The sequence below is a fragment of the Pseudopipra pipra genome, chromosome 3, assembly GCF_036250125.1.
Source record: "Pseudopipra pipra isolate bDixPip1 chromosome 3, bDixPip1.hap1, whole genome shotgun sequence".
Lineage (NCBI taxonomy): Eukaryota > Metazoa > Chordata > Aves > Passeriformes > Pipridae > Pseudopipra > Pseudopipra pipra.
Window position 1 is genome coordinate 106,913,108 of NC_087551.1, and position 19,133 is coordinate 106,932,240.

Below are 19,133 nucleotides of genomic sequence, written 5' to 3' on the forward strand. Positions count from 1 at the left end.
GCCCACCCCCCAGCCCCTCCGGCAGCCCCCGCTTCCCTCGCATTGCATTCCCAGATTTCCTCTCTGGCAGCGGCGTTGCTCCTGCCGAGCTTCCTTCCTTCTCGCTAAAAATAATAATAATTCATAATAATAGTAGTAGTAATGCTGTTAAAAGTTCTCCCTTCCCGTTCCGCTGTGAGAAAATCCCGGGGGTGCGCGGCCGTCTCCCCCTTCCCCCGGCGCCGCTCCGGGGAGAGGGGCGGCAGCGCTCCCCGGTGGCCCCGCACCTGGGGCAGCCCCCTGGTGCCCAGGCTCCCGAGCACCTCCGGCGGGGGCTTCTCCCCCCAAGAGGACGTGTTTAGGGGGGTGAGGGTGTCCTCCCTCTTGCCCGGGGGTCCCCAGGACCGGCCCCGCAGCCTCTGCCCGTGCCTTCGTGCTCCCGTTTTTCTGCCTCTCTCAACAGGATTTCTGGCAGTGTAAAATGCTGCTGGAGGTTTGCGGCAAGAAATGCTGCTTTGAAAGAAGCGCCCTCCTGCAAGTCACCCTCTTTTTTTCTGGAGTTAAAAGCGGCTTCAGCACTGCTGCGGGTTGGTCTTTGCACATCCCGCCAACGATGGCAAAAATGAGGCCGGCAACAACCATCCTGCAAAAGCACACCGCAGGATGGATTTTATCACCCCAGCTGGTCAGGGCTGGAGTTCCTGTTGCCTTTCAGTCCATTCAGTTGTCTTGGTTTTCTTTCTCTGCGTGTGCCAGCTCCTGTTGAAGTGTTTGGTATAAGCAATGCAGCCCAATGCGTGTGCAAACGTTATTTAAGAAGAAAAAAAAAGAGGCAGTTTTTAGGAATTTTTACAGCTTCTGGGAGCTGTAGGAGCACACTGGCTATACAGCCAAGGGGCACTGCATGCCTGCAGAGCAGCTGGATGGATGAGGGGGGCAGCCAAGGCTGCAGGCACTGGGCCCTGTTGTCCCAGGGCTACCTGGGGGAGGAGTAACCAAAAAAGAGCCATAACTGGTGTTTCTTGGCTGCTCCCGAGGCTCTCGGTGGGTGTTGGTCCATCTCTGCCAGACACAGAATCCCTTCCCACAGCTGTGGCCCAAAGGCTTCATAGACCTAATTGGATATTCAATGTGGCTAAAACTGTTGAGATTTTATCACGTCTTTAATTAGCTTGCTTTCTTTCCCTCTCTCTTAAATTACTCATGCAGCCTTCCTAGGAATGACTCCTACCACGCTGCCTTTCCCTCAGATGAGCCATGGCCACCATGTGCTTCTCCCTGCCATGTCTTGAACTTGATATAACCAGAACATTGAAGATGAGACTTTTGGGATAGGTCTTGGGACAGAGGTCTTTGGTGCTGGGTAGGACCAGCGGAGCATGAGGCTGAAAACGTCACCCAGGCCTGGTGGACAGATGGTGACATCGAGCTGCATTGTTGTCACTGGGAATTGGGAAATGTGTGCTGGGCAAGGTCAGCCTTTTTGGCAGATTTTGGTGGAGCAGGGGCCAGTTTGGCCAGGGCTGTGTATGGTGGACTCTGGCAGCATGGAGGAGGGAGGAAACACTTCCACAAGGCTGCTCCTGGGGGCAGAGGCGGGGCACTGGTGGAGTTGTGGGGCGTATGGGTTTCATGCCAGCGTGGGTGCACGTGTGTGTTCGGTAGATCGAATAGCACTTGGTGCTCCTTGTTGGATTTGTTAGAAAACATTTAGAGCTTGATTGGGATGTTCTGGTTGGGATCTGTGAATGGGGTAAGGGAAGAACAATGCAGTGTTTGGAAGCCAAGTGTTTTCAGTGACATTCCCGTGCCCTCCGCTTGATCATTGAAGCATGTTAAGTATTGCGGTTTCAGTCAAAAGAGCTCCATGCTGAAAAGCCAGATGAGACTTGTATGGAGAGGAGTTTCTTGGCAGCCTGAAGCTCAGGGGATCATAGGAGTTGGTTGCCTCTGCCCAGTACAGTGGAGCTGTGGGGATTTCCCAGAACTGGATCAAGGGCTTCCAGCAGCGTAGCCCAATTGAACTCAGCCTCCCCAGGGAAAAGGGGCTGGTTTGAACTGTGTCCTGCCATGGAAAGAGGGGAAACACAGCCGCAGGAGGAATCCAGCCCACTGCTTCCGCAACCACCAGAGGCAAGAGGGGAGCAGGGATGGCAAATGTTGCTCTTGGGCAACCGCCACCATTCTTCCCTGTGTTCAGCAGCAGAATCCATCGTCCCTTCTCCCCCAGTGAACGTGAGCATCACGCAGCAGCAGGAGCTTCCTGCCTTTCCAGGTGTTGGACCTTCCAACAGTAGTGTGTGAGGATGTGGCCACTGTCACCGTGTGTCCTCACCTTGCAGCAGTGGTGCAGCCTGCTGAGCTTCTCCTGGTGCTGTGTGTCCTTACATGGTTTATTAATGGACTGTGACCAAGTGGGGTAGGGTTAGAGAAAGCTCATTTGAGTTCCTTAATGAGGGCTGGATTGTACCTGTGACATCAAGCTGGACAGGCTCACTCATCACATCTCGGTGACTTCATCTATTGATAAACCTGTTTGAGGATATTACCGCCTGATGCCTTGGGATGAAGAAGAGGAGCATATACCCTAATACACAGTGCGAGGTTACAGTACGTGAAAATATTGAATTGCTTTAAGTGTCCAGGCTGTCTGCCTCCTGGGGTGGTGGAGTTGACAGCTCACTGCTAATGGGTGCTATCCCTAGTTGGCTTCAGGTAGTTGGCTTCCCCGCTGATGATTGCCATTTTCTCTGTTGTTGCCTTTGTGACAGAAAGAAAATACTTTCTTCCCCTATCCTTTACCTCAGTTGACTAAAGGGAGCTTATAAGAACAGGAAACCCACAGAGCTCTCATGCGTTTCACTTCTCAGCTATAATGTGTAGGCAAGGTTTTGGGTGAAAGCCTGAATTTGTGTGGTGATTGCTGCAGAGAAAAGAGAGGAAAGAGGTTGCCTCTGGACAGGAGGGGCAGCTACGGCACGTTAAATACATTATGTTAAATGCATTCAGATTCAGTCTGCCCCAGAAACTTCTGGGAGTGAGGTAGGAGATGCACCCAAAACAATGGATGGTGTCTGGGAAGAGATTGAAGTACTGTCACCGACATTTCCTTTCAATGTCAGGTTTTTTTCCATGGATGAGGCCTCAGAATGCTGAGCTGGCAATGAGAAGTTTTGATCAGTGGGCTAAAACCTGGAGATGGAAGAGGAAGACTTGTTTGTCCCAACAGGAGAAGGTTAGAACGGTGTGGCTGGTGGTCTATTTGGAGACTGCATAGAAAGGGAAGATTTGCAAAGTTTCATTTCTTGCTAGCCTAGAGCTTGTTCCCCTTTGAAGTTCCTCTGGCCAGTGCCTCTATTATCCATGGTTCACAACACATCCTCCTCTTTCTAACTCCATGCAGTAACAAAAGAGCAATCTGCCCAGTCATTAAACCAATACAAAGTGTAAGAACAAGTCTGCAGAGGAAGCAGCCTGGACCTTCAACTTTGCATTACCAAAAGCTTGTATTTGGCATCCAGTGTGCCACTCATCTTCTCAGAGAGGCACAGGGGTCCCATATTCCTAAGATCATCTCTGTTACTTCTGGGTGGTGGCACCAAATACACTTAACTCTCTTCCTGACTCCTTGCATGCTTTGGCAAATCCTGTGCAGTTTGGATTGGCTGTCCTTTTGCACCAATGCAGACATAATTGATTCTGACCCTTTCAAATGCCGACTGTGATTTACAGCAGGATCACCTGAACCCACCCACAATGCTTGCACAGTGATATCTGATTTTGCTTGTTCTGTCCGGCACCCTTTGCAGTGAGTCAGACATCTCTGAGCAACTCCATCTGCCTCCTGGCTTTCACTCCCAGGAAGTTGGAGACCAAAGGAGACTCCCCTGTGGCCCACCCTAAGGTGTGGAGTGTGAAGTTAGCCTGAGGCGATGTCTACTCTGTTCTCCTTTCTTCTTCCCAATGTAATGCTCTGATGGAAGGGATGTCCTTGCTTATTTGGACAAGAATAAGCCCTCTTGCAAAAACTCTGAGGGTTTTTTCTTCAGCTTAAACAATGAAATGTTTAATGGTCCAAGTGTCAGTCTTGGCTTTATAAATACTACCGAATCAACTTGGCTGCCTCTCGCAGGAGTTTGGTGACTTTTTTCATTCTCTTCCATCCCTTTTCCCTGTGTCCTGCTAATGAAAACTCCTGTGTGGACACTGAAAACTATATATAACACTGTCTGTGCCACTAACCAAATAATTCTTGACCTAATTAAGCAGAGCTTCCTTTGGCAAAAGTCCAGCTGGCAGTGGCATGCCACTTTTGTGATAGTTTTCATAAACATCTGTAATAAAACCAGCTGCATTGCTTTGATGCTGCATGTGAGGGCCTGGTAGGATCCTGCATGCTCATTACAGAGAGCTTCAGAGCTGGATTTTGGGGGCTGGTGCATCAAAATCTACCGAGGGATTTCCCATTACCCTAAAGTTACACAGGTGTTGCCCACAAGAAAAGACTGACTCGCTCTTTCTTAATGAGGCCTTTTGCTGTAATGCTGGTTGTGCTTTCACTGCTCAACAATTTTGTCCCACCTCTCTCAGGGCTTGCGGACTAGGCAGGTACTTCTCAAAGCACTCACCTGAGTAACCACTTTTTTGTTGTTTTTTCCCTTGCCCAGGGAGAGGCTCTCCTGCATTTCTGTGATACACTTACCCATGTGGTCAGCTCGGGGTGACTCACTTGCAGTGACTCACTCTGGCTTGCAGTGCGTGATCCCTCAACCTCTGTGACCCCAAATAATTTGAGCACAGAATGGGGTTTGCCCTGGCATGAAAATGAGCACAGAGAGAAGGGTATCACAAGGAACAAGAGCTGTCTTCAGTGCATTCAGTGGGGAAATGCTGAGACCAAGACTTGCAGGTTGGATGCCTCCGTTGCAAACCCTCTGGACATGGGAGAAGTTGGACCCTTCATAGCTTCCTACCACCCTGTAAAATAGGGGCTATGATACTTAGTGCTGTTGTACTACCTCGATGAGTGCTGTGACAATAAAATATGTTGAAGTTTTAATCCTACAGCTGGCTCTGGCAGTGCCACAGAGATGCATTATTTGCCTGGGAGAGATGGGGACTCCAGGTCAAATGAGGTATAATCTCCTATCAAAGGACTCCTCTATTTTCTCTGTGTATTCCTTTATTGACTTGATTTGTGAGAGAGGCTTATGCTCTATCTTATGATAGGTTATGCTTGAATAACTTACATAAAACTTTAATAAACGTTCTCCTTGTGCAATGTGGTGCCTGTACCTCTCTGACTGTACCAAATATACAATGTACTGTTGAGGTTAGCTATCAGTTTTTGCATAAACTAGTGCTTTACTGCTGGTTAAAAAGTTCCAAATGAAGGAGAAAATCAAAGAATTTTAGCCAAAATACAGAAGTATTCAGTCCACATGAAACATGTTAACTGTGTGCTTAAAGACTGTCACTTTTAAACAGCTAAGTGACTTGGATTAGGTGTTTCTGCTACAAAGAGAAGTTGAGTAAGCACTTCTAGCTCCAGGAATTCTGCCTAAGCAGGTTTAGTACTCCTACATATGCAAAAACGCTGTGGTCTTGGGAGAAGCAAATGCTGCAGAAGAGCAGTCATGAGAGCAGGGTTAGCTGCATCAGATGTTTTAGTTCCATTTCAGTAACTGCTGGTTAGAGCAGATATTTCGAGCATTGTGAAAAATACTATTAGTTCTTTATCTTTTCATCAAGCTGATGTGATCTGGACCCCAGGCTGGCTGAGGGTCTCTGAGGAATGCTGCTCCAGGGCCAGCTTCAGGTTTTACCATTTACTCTTGCTGCCAACCGTGACTATGCCGGGAAATTGCTCTGATGTAACACACAGGTTTTCTTCCTGATTAACCAAAAGGATGCATCCTGGTGTAATTATCATCCTTCATTTAGCATTTTGAGGCCACTTACCCGTTTCCGCAGAACTGTCTGTCGGTGTGCAGTCACCCCACAGCCATGCCCCTCCAGGCGGTACGAGAGTCTCTCTGCCCTTGTTGTCATAGCGTTGATTCACTCACCGATTCCCCACCCATCCTGCTTCATCCTTCACCCTGGACCTTCTCACGCAGTCATTAGGGGAATGCCTGTGCCCAGCTCCTGTTGTCACCCCACGTGGGAGTGGGGTTGGTGTAACCCCCTGCCCTGGGCAGGTTGGTGCTCGTGTGCTGCAGCAATGGAGCTGATGCAAGGCTGGAGCAGAGACCAAGCTGGGCCTGAGCTGTCTGCCCGTCAGCACCTGTAACTGGGGATGAACCACCACTAGAGGAGCATCTGTCCAGGGGGGAGGCACGAGCATGGCCAGAGGGAGGAGGGCAGGGGGGACAGGAGGGGATACACGTGGGAGAGGAACTGGAAGGCAGGAGGGGAGCAAGGGCTGTGACTCTGGTTGGGTTATGTTCCTGCAGTGCTGACCAACATGTTTATGGGAAGGAGAGAGAGGGGGGGTTTACCACAGGTTTAAGCTCAGTGTAGCATGTGTACCTGCTGCCTGCCCCACTCTGAGCAGCACTGACCTTGGAGGGTGAACACAGATGTTTTAATTGCTTAATATTTTCTGCATTTATGTTTCTTTTCTGTAGTTTGATTTCTTTTTAGGTGATTTAGATGAAACTAGCTATACTTTACAGGGAGGCCTGGAATCAAGGTTTTGCTGTGCATAAACTGTTTTATTACTATTATTATTACTTTATATACTTTTTAAAGACACCATTTTGTTCTCGAGGTGCTCCTTCTGCCTTCCCCCTCCCCTTCTCCAAGTATTGGCAAACCAAAGGGTCCTTATGGCTGTTTTATACCTTAAGCATGTGTGTGGGGACGTGGATGCTTTGTTTCTTCATCTCTCATCCCATCCTATTCTGCAGTATAAAGCTGTTCTCACTCTCACCCCCAACAAACCCTTTGGGCCTAGTCATCTTCTCTTCCCTGCCTCCTCTTTGTAATCACTGATTTATGAAATGCTACTTATTGGCTTCTGATCCCTGCTAGGTTGAGAGACCCATTGTGTCTATGAAGGTGTCCAGTGCTATCTGGAACAGAAGGTAGAGGCTAGGCTGAGGCAAGCTCCTAGGGAATGTTCCTCTGCTCTGTCCAGGTGTCCTGGATGCTCAAAGGACTCTTGAATGGCACCAGATCCCTAAGTAGGCAAGAAGATCTGATCCCAGTGTATGTATCTGCATGGAAGTGTCTACACCAAAACAGAAGTGGTTTTAAACTGGAATGGTGTCCCCCCAACAGCCTTGCTGATGAGGTGTGGCTGCGTGGTCCCTGTGAGAATATCCCTTCTCCAAGGGGCCAGCAGGAGCCATGCAGCACTTCACTGAAGTGTGGAGTGGGTGACCTTTAACACCCTGATCAAACCTCTGGGCTTTTGGTTCCCTACATGTGGAGGGGGTGACACATGGGGTAGGGCTGGATGAGAGACCCTTTCCCAGCAGGATGTGAGCTCGTATGACTCCCAAACAATCAAATCCTTGGTTCTCATGAGACACATGACATTTCAAGGAAATAGGAGCTATCATGTGAATTTTGGAGTACTTAAGATAGCCAGTTTTCATACAAAAAGGCTTTTTAAGAGCCAAATGGCCCAGTTGAAAGAGATCAGTGTATAGCCTGGAGCTCTGACAGGGGTGAACTCTCCTCCATTTATTCTGTCCCTCCATGCAGAGGTTTGTTATTGATTCTGTGGCTTGCACTGAGTTTTTCCATCCTGAGCTCCTCAGCCCAGGTTCAGGTCTCTGTAATTCTTGCTTAATGAGTGATTGCCCTGATTGTTGTACCAGCCTCTGGATCCAGTTCAGACACACAGCTGTGGAGCAGCGAACAGCACCGAGGCAGTCCCACCAGACCTGAGCCCAAGCAACTGGGCTGAATCCTTGCCCAAGATCCGAGCTTGTGCAAGCAGATGGCCTCTGAGAACCTCTCCTCCTGGACTGATCCTGCAGGGAGACAATTGCAAATACTTACAATGCTGTATTTCAGCTCTGTTAGGGAGATAAGGATTATACAGGGGAGGAAAGAGAGGTCTTCATTCCCACCAGGGAATCTCTCATTTCTGATCCAAGATTCCAAGATAAGGAATAAGGTGCCTGTATTTGAACTCGTGGGAGAAGAGAACGGAGCTGTGAATGTGCTCTCACCATCTGCCTTGCTGCCCAGGCTGCCTAGTGCTTTCTGCCTGTGTGTTCCCTTGCTGTAACACTCCCCTTCTTGCACTTTCCATTAGCCCTCAGTAAGCAGTTGTATGTCTTTGGGGATCTTACTTCATTTTGGGACCTACTTTAAGTGATACTTGAAACGGTTCTGCTTCCCCAATGCTGTGAAAAGCCCTTTGACAGGATCAGTGTGGCCTGGCAGCCTGAGAGGGCACAGCTAATGTGACCTGTATGGAGAGGGACCTCATCAGGCTTGGCCAGTTCCTCGCCAGTCCCCAGCGGTGACATTCCTCTGCAGCGGTCGAGCACCTCAGAGCTCCCCGCTGTTGATACAAATCTGTAGCCAGTAACCGAGGCAAGTGTTTGTGAAACTGAAGCGTGTGAACCTGCCCTGCGATAGCAGACAAGCGGGCTGCCTTCCCCAACAGCCTCCACCACCTAAGCACTGCTGGGATGGGGAAGGGCTGGCTCCCTCCCTGCCTCCCTGAGGCTCGGCTGGGAAACGATCCAGCAGCCGAGCCGAGGAAGGGCTGCGGTGCTGTGCGGCTGCCAGGAAATCTGAACCCTCTAGGCAGGTCTGAAGCTCAAATGAAGCTCATTAGGGCTACGCAGCTCAGCTGTGTAAGGGATTTCTCCCTGTCCAATGGTCTAGAACAGCAGTTGTGTCACCTGCAATGTGCCCCTGGCTCTTGTTTGCAGATCTAGGGAATTTACGGTTGGGTAGGCACTGTGCAAGCAGACGAGGAAGAGGCAGAAGTCCTCCTGTGCCCAGAGTACTAATGCTGGTGAGAGGGTGAACGTTTCATTCCAACGTTTCTTCATAGTAATGAAAGGAAGAGGGTCTTTAGAATAGATTTTCCTACATTTCAGCTGCTTTTTATAAAGCCTCTGGAAAGTTTCCAGTCTGTTAATGATGGGGGAATGCTGCTCCCAAGATGTATTTTGCATTAAGAGAGTCTGGGAGAATCGAGGTGGAGACAAGGATCTCAAGCGCAGAACCCACCCACTCCCACCTGCACGCTTCAGAAGTCATGCTCCATCTTGTGCTCTTTGTGATGCAATGAATGGTTCAAGCTGTGCTAAAAGCCCAGCCCAAATTCAGGAGTAGCAAGTGAACCCGCCCAGCTTCTTGTGGTTAGGAAAATGCCTGTGAAGTGAGGGAGGTGGGTTCAAAACCCTGAGGCTGGTAAAGGAAACTAATTCAAGCATCTCTTCTGCTGGGCAAGTTCCCTGACCACAGGGGCAGCGTGCAAAGGGAGCAGGCTCTGTCCAATGGGTTGATGGAGGAAATGCTCCTGCACCACCTCCCTGAGAAACAACTGCAGTTCAGTTAAACCCATAAGCTCAGTTTTCCCTACTGCTCCCTGACTTGACACAGGGTGGTCACTTCCCAAAAGCCTCTGTGTTCTGACATGTAATATGGGATGCTGGGATCTGTTTCATTCTCTCAGCTGAAGCAGTTACCTCCTTTCCTGCACCAACGGGGGGGGAGCCCACATCCTGTACTGGCTCTGGAGTCCTATCAACACTGGATGGACATCCTTCCATCCTTTCGGTGTGTGACTAGTCTTTCCATGACAGTGGTGCTGGTTTCTAACCCCTTCTGATGACAGCATGAGGGAGGCCTGGGCTGCTCTGCCATGCAGGAGTGCCAACACCCCAGGCTCACTGCAGCAGCTCTCAAATTGTCTCTTACTGGGTGGCAGGATCTACACTTGCCAAGTTCTCCCAAACCTCTCCAGCTCAAGACTAGGAATCCAGCAGAGCCCCAAGAGGGATATATCCTTGACAAGAACCAAACTTCCGCATTTCCAAGCCAAGAGGTGCTTGAATGAAGTAACCTTTGGGCACAGATAGCGCCTGTTTCTGAAACTCTTCGTGCAGAGTAAAAGCATTGCCTGTAGCTCATCACAACCTCTATGTTGCCCACAGACTAATGAGACCTTGGGGTCACTGCAAGTGTACCAGTAGCCTGGTACAATGTGAACTACTGTAGTGACAGGCGCTCCTACCCTACTGTGGGCTGGGACAGCTCAGATCAGATACAGCACATGGTTTTCCCTGTTCCTTCCTCAAGCAGCAACAGAGAACTGTGTCAGCACTACAAAGGGATCTGCTGCTCTCAGAACAGACCAGCCACCACTCTGTACAAAATTCCACATCAGAGTGCAGCAGCTGCCCGGACTGCAGGAGCAAAGTGCTGCTCTGGAGATCTCGCCCTGGGTTCCTTCCCCAGGCATATGATTTACATCCAACCTAGTTTTAATGACCAGTCACTAGATCTTAAAATGCTTTTGCAATCATTCTCTCAGCTTTACTTCCCCAAATGACATGGTGGGAGTTGTTGTCACCTCATGGTTTACCCACTTTCCTAGTTAGTGGTATGTTGAGCATCAAACGTTCTCATGGAACAAAACTGACTGATGGACCAACCCCATTGCAATGCTACTACGCAGCAGTGAGTCACGAGCATCTCTCCAAAAGCCTGTTCCTTAGGGCAGCATGAAGAAGAGAGGTTTCTGAATTTGCATCAGCACTTTAAAACATCTAGGCATCATGACCCCAAAACCTCAATCTTGGATCCAGGGATGCCACAGAGAGCTAACAATCTCTCTCATGTGAAAGCTAACTGTCTCAAATGCTCCAGAACTCATCCTGGATCCAGGGATGTATGAAGAAACTGTTGTCACGCTGTAGCCTTAACTAGACACCAGTAAAGATTTTTTGTAAGACAACAGGAAGGTTTAGCTGCTCAGAACTGCCCTCTGGAGATTTAATGATCTAATCCAGGGTTCTTCAATAATTGCCCAATTCCCATCAGATCACTAGAAGCAAGCACCTTCCCAAAACTGAGCTCCACAGATACAGACAAGTCACATAACTGACAATATGGCTGGTTTCCTACAGGAAAAAACACAAGACCAAATGTATTTCACACAGTGTTATTCACACATTTTCATTTTGATTTTTACAGTATATACATGTGAACATTACATTATTCAATACGAGCCACCTGGAGTCAAACCTAATCAAACTGGTCCATAAACAATCTATATCAAAAAGCAATACTTGAGCAAAAAGTCTAGTGGTTCTACCCAAAGCCTAAAATAGTTGAAAGGAAACCCAGTGATTTTCATGTTCCTGGACAGAATTTCTGCACAAATGATTTTAGGAGAGCAAGTGGAAGATTATGTTCAAGATACTGAAAGCACCAAGGATGACAGTTACAGGACTGTTTAAATTCAACCATGGCATGAGTGCTACAGGGACAAAGTACTGGGACATTATCAGTTTCTGCCTGGACACCCCCGAAAGCCTGACGTACTGTCTTACATGCTGAAGGAATGTCGGCTCTGTGGATTATAACACACGGCACAGGTACACAGGGTACAGATAGTCACTGAGGGGAATTGATGTGTCCAAGGAAGTGGCTCAGGAGTCATCCTTTGGGTGACTATGGGAAAGCTCTGGCTCCAGTGACAGGGCCTGTACCTCCGGAGAGGGATTTTGTGAACTGCCATGCAAAAACTATTTGGCAATTAGAATTGTGCTTACTCAAAATAACAAGGCCTACTACACCACTTCATGCAGGCACTGGAAGCAGGCCAGGACAAACTTTCCCATTTGCCTATTAATGAGTTAACGCTACCCTTAGGAAAGCAGCGCCTCAGATGTACGCTTTAGTAACAGTTATGTAAACCTGGTATCAACAGTAACATGACAGAAATCCTTTTACAAGTTTATACCACTGCTATTTTCTTTCCTCGTGATCACACCCCTACCATAACAGCCTTTTATCTGGTCAATGCTCAAGACATTGTTTCCAAACTATCATGTTGATCAAAACTTTAGGTTAAGCCATCCAACGTTTTACACAAAATACTTACTTCAACAACATACAAAGCACTTTCTTTATCTTTCAGAAACTGAATATACAAAGTAAGCTTTTTCCAAAATATTTCCATAGGCAAAGGATTAAAAAGGATTTTAATTATACACATATGGTCACAATTCTGCCTTAAAAAGATCATTGGGAAATGTACATAAGGCCGCTTGTAAATGTACATCATCTTTATGTTACTGTTACAATGTCATATGTCCAGAGAAAAAAATTGACAGTATCATACATATTTGCTTTATGCTGGGAGAAGGCTATTCAAAAATACAGTACTCTTCTGTACAAAAAAATCATGCCACATTTATTAAGATGGAAGAAGCATTGGTTTCTGTGATAACCAAATATTTCAGTCCACTTTTTACTATGCTTATTTATCCCAATTTAAAATTTGAACAGATTGATTTCCCAAAGTGTCCATATGAACAGAATCAACAGCTGTGTTATAAACAAAACATAATGTTTCTCACAATAGATAAAAAGAAAGCCGGTTCGTATTTTTGAAACCATATAAAGATAGAATTTTAAAAAAATCACTCTTGATTTGCTGAAATAAATTTACATTATACAACACTATATGCCGGGGGAAAGAAGGGAATGGGGATATGAATATACACTAAAATGCAAATTTTTGTCCCAAAAAGGGGTAAAACAAATTACATTTACAGCATGAAGGTTTACAAATGTACATCTGTACAACCAAGGTAAGCATCACTACTAAATTAGCAAGGCTTTGTAATAAACATCGAAACGAGAGATTTGTTTTCAAACTGTAAACTTACACCTATTAACTACACGTATACAATGCATATATTTATAGGAAGCAAAAAGCTATCTGAATATTTAATCAATCATGCTTAAATGTTGAGCTATCAAGTTTACTTTTCAGTGGCCCCTTTTCTCTTCATCATTACCTATTTTTTGCATCTACAGTGAGAAAGCAAAATAAATGCTCAACACTTTCAAATCCTTACAATTCTATATGCAAAATAAAAAAATACAAATCTCTACTTTTCCTGCTTGTAAAACTGACTGTAAAGTTAATACAGGGTTCACTCCTTTTCCAACAGTGTACTTTACTGAATGGAAGTACCACCATCATTTTCATCCCTCTACCTTGTACAACAATTAAATATATAAGTATATACAGCACTTTATTTTTAATACATTGCTAGAGAAAACCTTAGGGCACCATTTAAAAAAGCCTGTATACACAGCAAGTGCCGAAAGCTAGTCTTTTAAAGTTTCCATTGTTTTGTTATTTTAATTTGCTGTGCCCTGTTTGTTATTTGGATAGGATGTTGTGAACCACCAAAATACAACTTAACTTTTCAACATGTTAAATAATGTTTATGCAGTTGATCAATTTTAATCTGGTATAAAAGACTTCACACAAAAGGGAAAAATAAGGATTAATTCTATATACAACTCTATAAACCTGTTGTGCTATGATGCTGGGTAGACCTACCAGATTGCAAGCCAGTGTATTAAAAGAATACTGTACTTTTTCCCTTTAAAAACTATTTCAGTGACTTTACAAGGTAAAAATTTACAAAATATGTGACAGCTATTTTGATACAATTACATCATATACAGGCATTCTGTGCTTTGCCAGCCATCCAATCTGATAGGTCTCCGGATCAGGGCTGGAGATATTTTTTCTTTTTTTTTTTTAATAATTCACTCCCCAAAAATATACACAAGAATAAAAATTTTACAAATGGATGAACAAAGTCAATAAATAGATTTAAAAAAATCAGAACATTTAGAGTTAAGTTGTACGTTTTGATAATTCACAATTTAATTTTTTTTCCATTTCTCTTTCTCTTTTACAGCATTCCATTTGGTGGTCCACCAATTGGCCCCAGATCAGCACTGTTCTTCAGGTAATACTTTTCCAGCTTGGCCAGAATGTGTTTGCCGTAGGTATATTTACGCAGAGTCGTGATGTGGGGTCGAATCTGTAATAACAAACAGGTTTGTTGTTTTTTTTTAACATCCAAACTTTAAAGTAGAGGTGACTACACTTTCAAAATACTACACAAAAAGATGCTAATAGCCTGTATTTCAAAATTTTGGAATTTTCTGTAAAGATGTCAGGGTGGTGATTTTGACTCACCACCCAGTGCAGAAGGGAGATGATACTTTTGTGGGAGAGTCCTGTTGGTGGAAGTAGAGCTGCAGGAATATCCTGGGCCCTGAGTTAAACAGCTCAGGGCCACTATGGCAACGGCACTTTTCTCCATGTCTGGATATTCTTAAGTAGAAAATGTGCCTGTATGTTACCAAGTGTGGGAATCTCTTCTGGGGGAACTGCAGAATAAATTTATACCCCAAACCAGAAAATAAAAAAAAAGAAACCTGTATTTACCTGTATTTCTTCTGTTACATTAATAACGATGACAGATTGTACATTTTCATACTAAGAGTATTTTCATATAAAAGCTGGCACAAAGAGAGGCTACAAAATCCAACTTTTGAAACTTTTCTGTAGTTTCTATTTCTAGCTCAGTGCTCAGAGACCTCAATGCATTCTGCTTTACCAAGCTCCACTGAATTTAATGCTTATGCATCAAGTTCCAGATGACAGAAGTAGTGAGTTTCACATCTAGAGGGAAAGGTGCTCTAGCAGAAAAATTCACATATATAATGTTTTTTAATCACTACAACCATGTAGAAATGTACCTTGTGCATTATTATCTTCCTCTGGGCAGGTTCAGCCATGTCAATCATCTTCTGCACGACGTAGTTGGCGTACTGGTCCTTCATCATGGTGTATAAGGCACTGTGAGGACCATCGTTCTGGCAGCACACCTCATCAATCAGTAAAGCTCTTTCAGCACGAGAAGCATGAGTTACGCATTTTTCTACCACGTTGCTGAAAAATAAGACATAAATGCATTAGGGGACTGAAGATACAACATTCTTTTACATGGCAATTTTAAATTTTCCTGAACAGTTCAGGCATCTTAATGTCAGTAAAAACCGTACTGCAAACACATCAAGTCTGGATCTCCAAAGCTTCAGTCTGTAATGACTGAGGGAGTTACAGGATTAAACATCCCTACCCCTGTAAAAAAAGTTACTTTCTGATACTTATTATCTTGTAGGAGAGATTTTCTACTGGAACTACAGCAGATATACTGAATCTCAGGCTGCAGATGTGTTCTAGTACATCTGTTCTGGTTGTGGGCCCTTTGAAGACACAACAGAGAAAACCAGACAAGAGGCTTCCTGCTTTTTGAATAAAGGTGCTTTCCAGGAGCACACCTACAGAGATTCTGTCAAATTCCTTTTGTAGAGGAAATCTCTGACCTTCCAGGTATCTCAGAAGCTGGAAAGGCCATCAAAGCTTACAACACAGCAAAGTCATTCCAGTCTTAAATTTGTGCTTTAGAAATAAAGCAAGTTAGAGGATTATGAACAGTTCTACTTAAACAAAGAAAAAAATCCAGATAAAAACTTGCTAGTTTGCAAACAATTTTTAAAACAAATGCCTCCATAATGTCAAGTGCATTTCTCCTTAATGTTGATGACAAAGTTAGTCTCACTAAATCATACAGGATGAATTGTGAGGTATGTTTTTCCTTAAGCAAAAGGCACATAATCTGTAATTCAGCAAACAGGGTGAAAGGACGAATTTTAGGTTCTAATTTCAGAATAGTTCAGGACTCCTACAATAGTCTTTGAGACTTCCTACTGCAGAAAATCTTTCTCAGACTGAACCATCACTTTTTAATGTGAGCCTTGTTATACTTGTAAATTGCTTGGCTGGACTGATAGTTAGGAAGTCCCATCTTATTGTCATCATATCACACAAGTTCTCGGAGAGCTTTTCACCTGGCTCTGAGATCTTCATATGGAGACTTGGAATCCATTCTCTGCACATGCACAAAGTGAACAAAAGCCATCCCATAAACCCACAGAATTTCCTTTGTTTTGCTACAGAACAGCACTTGCCCTTTCCCTTCCCCAAATCTAATATAGAAATGCCACCACCATTCATCTCTATAAAAATATGAAATTGCAGGAGGCAAAGTGACACAACAGAAAAAAAATTATATCCTATTTGAAACACAATAAATAAATCCAACACTACAGCTTTACTAGGTTAGTGAATCTTTAATATATGAAGGCTGTGCAATACCTGGCAAATTTGTGCTGACTCAGAGCTAGAACTTTTCCTCTTATTTCTGAAACTATTTTACTCTTGTCTTCAGGACGACCGTGCTCCAGTACATGTTGGATAACGTAATTTCCATATTGATCCTGAAAATAAGATTACTTCAATTTTCTTTTGTGTTCGTACCAACTAATAAATACAGCTTTTGTACATGAGCATAAAGTTTCAAATTACTATTTGAATAGATATAAGGAAAATACAATAATGTCAACATTACAGAAACAAAGTGATGCAAGAAATACTGCATCAAGGATTACTTCACGGATCACAAATTTTACATGAAAAATATAAATAATCTGTAAAACAAGTGTTTTGCTAGAGTATCTTTTCACCTCTTAAAGAAAGAAATCCTCAAATTTAGAATCATGCTTTTTTAACAGCTGTAATATCTCCCTGAACTTGGGTTCCCCAAGACAGTTGTGTTTTAACTAGAGACTTGTATATGCAAGAAACCACTGAGAAATAAACTTGACTGTGAATATGTAGCAAAAGGCAATTCTTGCCTTTTTCTGGGTAAAAATTCCTACTGAACACAGGAACCCTTTCAGTATTTTGACAATGTATTGGTGTTTAGACATTATTAGAAGTTATCTGGAAAACATCAGAGTGAATCAAGACCAACTACAAAAAGGCAATCTTTGCAATAAAAATATACTAATTCTGTGCATTTACAATGTATATTCGAAGCTACAGCCAAAAGTGCAAGAAAAAGGCTTTTTATATCTTCTTTGCCTCCCAACTTCCAAATTCATTTTCATTAAAACTATGGAAGGAAAGAAAAACAAAAAATCAATGTCTACAAAACTAAAAAGAGGCAAATGCATTTAAACTATTTCTTAAACTAGGACATAGGAATAAATTATGATTACAACAAAAAGCTCTAAAATGCATTAAGAAGTGAGTACACATGCACTAACCTGCACTAGCTGTTCTGTGTGTTGATGCAGTTCTTCTAAGATTGGCAAAGTCTGCTCAGCAGTGCAGTGCTCCAGAATACGCTGAATTACTCTACAACCGTATGGATGAGTTGAAAGTACAAACACCTTGAAATAGGATTGTAAATTGAAGTGAAGACAACTGAAGTTCACAGATATAGTAATATTACTGCAATCAAAATGGAATTGAAGATGCCAACTACTTCTATTAAAAAACATTTTGCCTGTCAAGACCATACATAATTCCATTTCCAGACAAAGTCAGGAAAAGATGAAAAAGCAGGTTTTTGTGTGTCAAGGACTCCAGTACCCATACAACCAAGAACTCAAGTGTTCATTATCATGTTTCTAGTCTACGTAGCTGCAAAGGAAAGCCTGGAAATATGACCCTTGGTTAAGCACTGTTCAACTTCCAAGCTTTGCTTTGAACTTTGTAGTTAATTTTCAAATTTTAAGATTTGGACAATTACAAAGATGAGTTCTATTATGGTGGCTGATTTTCAACAATTTCACATTCCAGGATATACAACAGGCTCCCTGTTATAGATACGAAGTTTGTAAATAACTATTCAAAAGGTACAGCCAAAATCTTGCTTATTCTTTTTGCTTGCTTCTCCAGAAACTAGGTTTGTGTTTTGGGGATTAATTCAGAAGATTTAAGTGTTGGTCAGGACTGAACACAGAATCTTGTCTGATTAGACATCAACCCAAATGATGCAGGCAGGTGAAAATTGTTAGGTGACATGACTGAAGTGTGGCATTTTTCATTTGCTACTTTCATACGAGCTAATATTTTCTATATATAATTACTTGGACCTTAGGATGAATGTTCAGTAAACAGTCACACTTCAGTCAATGGGCTCTATTTACAGTTTAGAAACTGCATCTCATGTACCTCATACACATTTTTTGATATAAAATCCCCGACCCAAAAACCTTGGTGTGCAATTTACTACTATGTACCACAGTAATTCAGTATTGCTGTTCTGTAAAATATCAAAGATATTGTAGATTTTATTAGGAAATACATTTGGTCATTTATTAAAGTAAAATTTAGTTACACAGCCAAGTTAGTAAGATTTTTATGATTCTTCTCAAGACGATGAAAGTACATGCTTGTCTCAGAGTATTAAAATGTTATTTAGCTGCAGCATATTCACTAGCCTGCAGCACAGTATCCATCTTATATTAATAACTTTTTTGGAAACAAAGCAAAAACCCCAACCTTAAGTAAACAAATACCACTCTCCTTCAGTCAACATCAGCCCATATGTAGGGAACAGATCACTGTATTTCACGACAGTGTTTCCTTAACAATTGACATATGCAACATAAGCAACAGAAGAAGAGAATGGAATTTTTAATGAAAAATATATTCTAGAGAGTACATACTTTACTATTATATCAAAAATGGCACTGTCAAAAGTTATGAATGAAATCTGAAATGGTGTTATCACAAAACACAAACATAAAGCCTGGCCATACACCAAATCCCTTGTATGTATTTATATTACATTCACCAGGTGTATTTATAATATATCCAAACAGGTCTTTTTAGAGCCTCCTCTCCAACAGATTCATCTTTTCACAGCATGTTAACTGTCTCTTCAACAGCTTTTCCATTTTATCATCCCCATTTTCATCTTACTTAAAACAAGCTGACTGCAAAGTGCCAAACACTATCTTGTATATGCAAATGATGGACAAGGCCCTGCAAATCTAAGCAACCCCGAGAAAAGGAAATGAACTGTTGACACTACCTGTCCTTTGAATGCATCAATGATGAACTGCAGAGACTGGGGCTGAACACACTCAATACATTTTTGTACAACATGGTTTCCATTTTGATCTTTCACACATTTCAGAACATGGCCATCCAGCTCTTTCACCATTTCATTCTGGAAAAAAAAAAAAGATTATTCTTGTCTTTACAATGATTT

At 43.4% G+C, this 19,133-nt stretch overlaps 1 protein-coding gene across 9 annotated transcripts in view; it reads right to left on the minus strand.

Moving 5' to 3' along the window:
* Positions 1–11,106: 11,106 nt before the first annotated feature.
* The window catches only part of PUM2 (pumilio RNA binding family member 2), a 73,518-nt gene continuing 65,491 nt past the window's right edge, over positions 11,107–19,133 (minus strand). For all 9 annotated transcript variants that reach the window (XM_064650616.1, XM_064650615.1, XM_064650619.1 and 6 more), the window contains 5 exons: positions 18,954–19,091; positions 17,176–17,301; positions 16,223–16,344; positions 14,761–14,953; positions 11,107–14,036 (listed from right to left, as the gene is read on the minus strand). In XM_064650616.1, the coding sequence (XP_064506686.1) occupies positions 13,905–14,036; positions 14,761–14,953; positions 16,223–16,344; positions 17,176–17,301; positions 18,954–19,091 (711 nt within the window). In that variant the 3' untranslated portion in view covers positions 11,107–13,904. The remainder of the gene's footprint in view (positions 14,037–14,760; positions 14,954–16,222; positions 16,345–17,175; positions 17,302–18,953; positions 19,092–19,133) is intronic.